General features: G+C 33.4%; 1 protein-coding gene across 1 annotated transcript; it reads right to left on the bottom strand.

Moving 5' to 3' along the window:
- Positions 1–2,251: 2,251 nt before the first annotated feature.
- On the bottom strand, positions 2,252–4,395 carry LOC104226542 (premnaspirodiene oxygenase-like). Its single transcript, XM_009778566.2, has 2 exons — positions 3,632–4,395; positions 2,252–3,047 (listed from the first exon to the last, which is right to left on the bottom strand). Exons 1-2 carry the CDS (start codon positions 4,178–4,180, stop codon positions 2,508–2,510), a joined length of 1,089 nt encoding a protein of 362 aa, XP_009776868.2. The 5' UTR covers positions 4,181–4,395; the 3' UTR covers positions 2,252–2,507.
- Between the last annotated feature and the right edge of the window lie 2,153 nt (positions 4,396–6,548).

Consider the following 6,548-nt stretch of genomic DNA (forward strand, 5'->3'; position numbering starts at 1 on the left):
TGTTATCACAGGGAGTGATTATGTAAGAATCTCTTTTCTCAAGTTTTTCTTACATACTAAGTTTCATACAAAAGACTTGGGACAACTGAAATACTTCTTGGGAGTAGAAATAACTAGAAGCAAGAAGGGAATTTTTCTATCTCAGAGAAAGTATATTCTTGACTTACTAGCAGAAACCGGTAGCTGGCTGCCAAGCCTTACAGTACTCCAATGGTTCCTAATTTGCATCTTATGAAAGATGATGACGATCTATTTAATGATCCAGATAGATACATGAGGTTAGTTGAGAGATTAAACTATATCACTGTTACTCGTCCAGATATTGCTTTTGCAGTGAGTATGGTTAGCCAGTTCATGTCTGCGCCCACAGTTAAACATTGGGAGGCTTTGGAGCAGATCCTATGTTACTTAAAAGGAGCTCCTGGACTTGGCATATTATACAGCAATCACGGTTATTCTCGCATTGATTGTTTTGCAAATGCAGATTGGGCTAGATCCAAGATTGATAGAAGATCTACTACTGGCTGCTGTGTATTTGTTGGTGAAAACTTGGTATCATGAAGAAGTAAGAAACAAAATGTTGTACCTAGGTCCAGTACAGAATCCGAGTATAGAGCTATGTCACAATCAACATGTGAGATAATGTGGATACATCACCTTTTAAATGAAATTGGGTTGAAGCATCCTACTCCATCAAAACTCTGGTGTGATAATCAAGTTGCACTCCATATTGCCTCAAATCTAGTGTATCATGAAAAAACCAAACATATTGAAGTTGACTGTCATTTTATTCATGAGAAGATTCAAGAGAACTTGATTTCTACTGGCTACGTGAAGACAGGAGAGCAGCTAGCTGATTTGTTTATTAAAGCATTGAATAACACTCGAGTTGATTACCTCTGTAACAAGCTGGGCATCATCAATATATATGCTCCAATTTGAGGGGGAGTGTTACAGAATGAACCTAGACACTTTACACAATGAACATAGACTGTTTCTTAGTAATATACATAACCCATATATAAATAGCAGATTTGTAGGAATCTCTTTTATTTCTTTCCTTAGTTAGCACCTGATGTACATGTATATATATATGTATCCCTATATGGAATAATATACCAATTTGATTCTTCCATACCTTGTTAATTATATATGGTATAAAAACAATTTATATATAATATATCCAGGACCGTGTATAATCTATGTATAGCGGTTATGAAAATTAAATAATGAATCGAGTTAGCTATTTGTGTAAAAATCTCATTAATTAACTCATATTTTAAACTCAGTTGGGTTTATGTCGATAAGTAACTGACAAGAACATTTCGTTTGTTATTCATCAAAACTCACATAGCTCAAGATCAACAATTCACAAAACAGAATATGATGATGCCATCATATTACTCTTCTTTATACTAGAGGGATGTAAGTATGTATATTGTGTCCTCATGGACCGCACCTCACTCGTTGGCGGATCCAGGATTTTGGGTTCGTGGGTGTTTAACTTTTTTTGACGTAAAATTACTACTAATATATCGTATAAGTATACAACTATTTAAATATGGAGATAAAAAAATTAATGAGAAAACTCTAGTACCAATATGAACGACGCCGTAAAAATGTGATACAACAACAACAACGCAGCCTTTCGGAAACAACCTCTCTATTCCTTCAGGGTAGGGGTAAGGTATGCGTCTTTTTCCAATAGACTCTCGGCATTCTTCCCTCCAAGAACTTCCCACCTTGCTCTTGGGGAGACTCGAACTCACAACCTCTTGGTTGGAAGTGGAGGTTGCTTACCATCAGAGTAACACAATTTACGGTTCTGGAGGAATCCTTGGTTTTTAAAAGCACATATTCTTTTCTTTCTTTGCTATGGAGAATTAGATAAAGTAAAAAAAAAAACAAAGGTTAAACAAAGTTAGAACCAAAAGAATAAAAGTAGTAGTATTTGCGAAACAAAAGTCGCCAGTGAAAACCGAAAGAGCAAAATAGATGACCAAATAATTAATGGAGCAAAAGAAAGTTAGTGCTTGATATTAGAGCCCGTAGACTTTTAGAGCCCTTCATCACCCATCATAAACCAAAGCACCCACCAAGCCTTTTGTTATCTGGGTGCTTGCTATTGTGTTATATTCCTTTTTTTAAATTCTCTATATAATTATACGTGTTCGGGGTCGAGGTTAATGGGTGCCCGAGCACCCAATTTTTATATGTAGATCCGCCCCTGACCTCACTACATTCCAAAATATAAAAACAACAGAAAATCTTATTAGACAGCTTGTGTCGAAAACTATAATGACATATTTCTATATGCAAGACGACGCAAATACTAGAACCAAAGCAGCAAAGGAAGAAAGTACAGTGGTTGACAACGAAATTCAATTGCAAGATTCTTCTTTTAAGAAAAGGTTTGACGCCATGAGATCACTCTTGACAATGTTTATAAGGAGTAGCGATTAAGTGTAGGTCATTCTTTCTAGCACAAGCTGCTCCAGCCGCCTCAGTCAGTCTAGTTCACTTGGATTGATTTCAGTTGGGAGTTTCCAGTCAAAATGATACAACAATTGAGCTAGTGGAAAATAAACATTTGCTAAACCAAATGATATTCCAGGGCAAATTCTCCTTCCGCTACCGAATGGAAGATATTCAAAATTATTACCAGTATAATCCATAGAGTTATTTTCAAATCTCTCAGGTTTAAAGCTTTCTACATCATCCCAATATTTTGGATCTCTTCCCATTGCCCAAACATTAACCACGACTTTTGTTTTCAATGGAATAGTGTAGCCATTTAAGTCTGTTTCTTCTCTACACTCTCTTGGAAGCAAAAGAGGTAGCGGAGGGTGGAGTCTGAAAGTTTCTTTAATGACCATCTTTAGGTATTTGAACTCCTCGACATCAATTTCACCAAAAGTTTCTTTCCCTCTCAAGATTTTTCTTACCTCTGCTTGAGTTTTGGCAAATACACTTGGATTCTTCATCATTTCGACCATGGCCCAATTAATTGTTGTTGCTGAAGTTTCTGTTCCCGCAGCAAACATGTCCTTCATTTTCGAGCAAATTACCATATTCATTTCTCTTACAAACTTCTTGACAAATTTCTACTGAAATATTCAAATAACATATCTGTACTACGTTTGTGCTACTACCTTTATTCTACACCGAAAGGAACTTTTAAATTTTCTATGCCAAAACCCAAAATAATTTTTATCATGTTATTTTGCTACTTGTTTCGTTATCCTAGTGCCAAGTTGTGGTGATTGAAATAACATTTGTTGTAATTTTCAAATGTGTAAATTTTATGATGAAAGTAAGATAGTTGTCCTATTTGAAAGCTAACTAAAGTGACTCTTTAAGTACAAAAATTAATTATGCAATTTGAGAACGTTAATGTTGAAGATAAATCATATTACTTCATCAATTTCACTTGTGGTAATAAATATGTCATGAAATACCTGTGGCTATGATAGCATGTTATTAAAGGTAAAATAAGAAGTTTAAAGTTAAATTATTTCTTATATAGGAATACGTCATTCTTTATGTAATAGAATAAAAATAAGTATCACATAAAGTAGAACAGAAGGAATACTAACAATGAAGGTAGAAATATGTAGTATATAGTACTTACAAAGATAATAGCTTTGATGTTGTCGTTAGTGATTGGAAATTGAAGACCTCCTTCCTTCATAAGTCTTAGCAGTACATCAATTATACCTTCACTTCCTGATTCACAATTGGTCTTTGCAACCTTCTTGTGCTCAGTGATGATATTATCAAGAATCTCATCTAGTTCATTGTGTGCATCCATCACTTTAGCCTTCATTCCAGTAAGCACATGAAGAAACTTCAATGAAGGGAATATATCAGCCACATCAAACCCTTCCATTAAGTTTGACACTTTTTTGACTAATCGTGCAAATTCATCTTGCTCCTTGTATTCTTGTCCAAAGGCTGATCTACATGTCATAGAGCTTGTGAATAGAGCAAACCTTTTTGTTACATTAACCGGCTTACCAGGAGATGATCGAAAAAATTCAATCATACGATGAACTTCATCTTGTCTCATTGAACACATTACAAACATGTGGAGCCAAATATGAAATTTATTTTTGGGAAAAAGGTAAACTTTGTTCTTAGTAATTTTTGTGAGTGAAGCTCTTAGTAAGCAATGAAGCATTACACACAACAGTGTCAATAGTTACAAAGGGTTTTTTTTAGCAACTATTGACTTTTCTGCATATACAAAAATATCGCGCGGATAATTTTCTTTTCAAACGAATAAAAGGCAAAAATACGTAAATAAGCATATATAATTCCAAAGTTGAAGTGGTCCATCAGTATTTATTCAAGGTTCAAGCTCCATCGTGCCTTTGAAATTTGCTTTAATAGAAGAAAGAAATATACATTCAAATGCGGCTGCTGGAAAAATAAGGCTAATGATATGAAATTAGTACACTCAGAAAGTGAAAACATGGATATTGTGCCTTTAACTCTCTATCTATACAAGATGTGAGTTAGGCATACCTAACTTGTTTCTCCTTATCAGCCTCCAAATTAAATTTACAAGTCTTTCTATTGTTTTGCTTCAAGTGCCAAAGACTTTTCTCTATGCACTTATCTCTAGCTACATTTATTCCTAGTTTGTAAACGACTAGGTATACACAGTAAATGTTACAAAAAAAAAAAGGATTAGAAGAATACACAGTAAATGTGCTTATTCTCCCTTTTTACCGGTCTTTGGTTATATTTATGTTAACCAAAAGGTTATATCGCATTTGTGTAATGACCCAAAAGGTTATTTTATAGTTTAGAACTTGATTCTGGGTTCCGAGGTCTTTAAAACCTCATTTTATTCCTTTTTGATTTGCGTGCGCAGTTCGGACGAGTTTCCGGAAAGCTTTTATGTTGAAAGTTGATGAAAATAATAATTTCTGCCTTTAATTTTTGTATAGTAACGGTTTATTTTCTATATTTTTGTATAGTGGCAGTCTATTTAGTATATTTTTTGTATAGTGACAGTCTATTGTATATAAATCATATAATGACCGTCCTATTTGTATAATTTTGTATAGTGACAGACTATTTTGTATAGTGACAGTCTATTATATATAAATTGTATAGTGACAGTCTATTTAATATACTTTTTGTATAGTGACGGTCTATTTTGTATAGTGACAGTCTATTTAGTATATTTTTGTATAATGACAGTCTATTTTGTATATATTTTATATAGTGACAGTCTATTGTATATAAATTATACTGTGGCAGTCTATTTTGTATATTTTTATACGGTGATAGTATATTTTGTATACTGACAGTCCATTATATATAAATTGTATAGTGACAGTCTATTAATTATATTTTTTGTATAGTGACATTTTATTTTGTATGTATTTTTTATAGTGAAGACTATGCATGATATAAATAATAAAAATCTTAAAAAGAGAAACACTCCAAAAATAATACTAAAATTTTAATTATTTATCTCACTTACAGTATGGGCACATAATGAACTCATATAGGAAAAGACAAAAAGTAACATTTATCACAAAAGTTTTAATTTTATATTCTTCACAAGTATGTATAAAATATTAATATCTAAATAGCATAGAAGCCTAAAAAGAATAAAATAATGAATGATTCCCTTTGAATAAATTAAAAGCTATCTTAGAAGCCATCTCCCATTGTGTTTCTGTGATACTTGGGTTTGTCAATTTCAGTGGCTAACCGCTAAAATTAGTTTTGAGCTATAAAATGTATATTATAATTTATAGCCACCGATTGTCATTAGTTTTTTTTTTTTTTTGAATGGCTAAAAATGATAATAGTGAATTTTGAGGATTCATTAAGTGAGATCACTGAGAGAGAAGGTCTACCTTCTCACTACTCTCTTCTTCAATATTCCATAGCAACAATAGACAATTCCCCACCCTCCGCTCATCAATCTTCTCAAATCCCTCCTAAACCTCCGGATATCCTTCACAAAAATAAAGGTATTAATCCACCTACATCAACACCATGTAAGGAATCTCAACATGCTGATGAAGGAAATAATTCTTTCACGACTACACTAGCCAAAATACCTCACCACCCCAACTCATCATATAAAGAGATTCTCCTTTTGGACTCTATCAATATTCACGTTTCTCAACCGCCTCTAGACCCAATTACTACTCAAGACACCCTTATGCAACTACACAGCCTAATTCAAGATTTGCCTAGCCAAAATCTTTGCTCCCAAGCAATCCAAAATCTTAATGATAACCTACAAGTCTCACTCACAGTAGACGACCTCCATAGGATTTATCAACCATGGAGATATTCTCTTATTATTAAACTAATGGAAAAACATATCCTACACCAATACCTAAAGAGAAAACTATATCAGTTGTGGAAGCCAACAAAAAACTTCACCCTTATGGATCTAGGGGATGATTACTTCATAGTAAAGTTCAACAAGGAGGAAAATATGTACAGAACACTCAGTAATGGACCTTGGTTTATTAATGGTTACCACCTATTAGTACAAAAATGGGAGCCACAAT

Source organism: Nicotiana sylvestris, chromosome 9 (genome assembly GCF_000393655.2).
Source record: "Nicotiana sylvestris chromosome 9, ASM39365v2, whole genome shotgun sequence".
In the NCBI taxonomy this organism is placed as follows: Eukaryota; Viridiplantae; Streptophyta; class Magnoliopsida; order Solanales; family Solanaceae; genus Nicotiana; species Nicotiana sylvestris.

Bases quoted from the DNA above. Each gene is read 5' to 3' on its own strand.
- LOC104226542 (XM_009778566.2), bottom strand. From the start codon at position 4,180: ATGCTTCATTGCTTACTAAGAGCTTCACTCACAAAAATTACTAAGAAC. The intron at 3,048-3,631 runs GTAAGTACTATA...TCGAAAATGAAG, and splicing joins ACATCAAAGCTATTATCTTT to GACATGTTTGCTGCGGGAAC.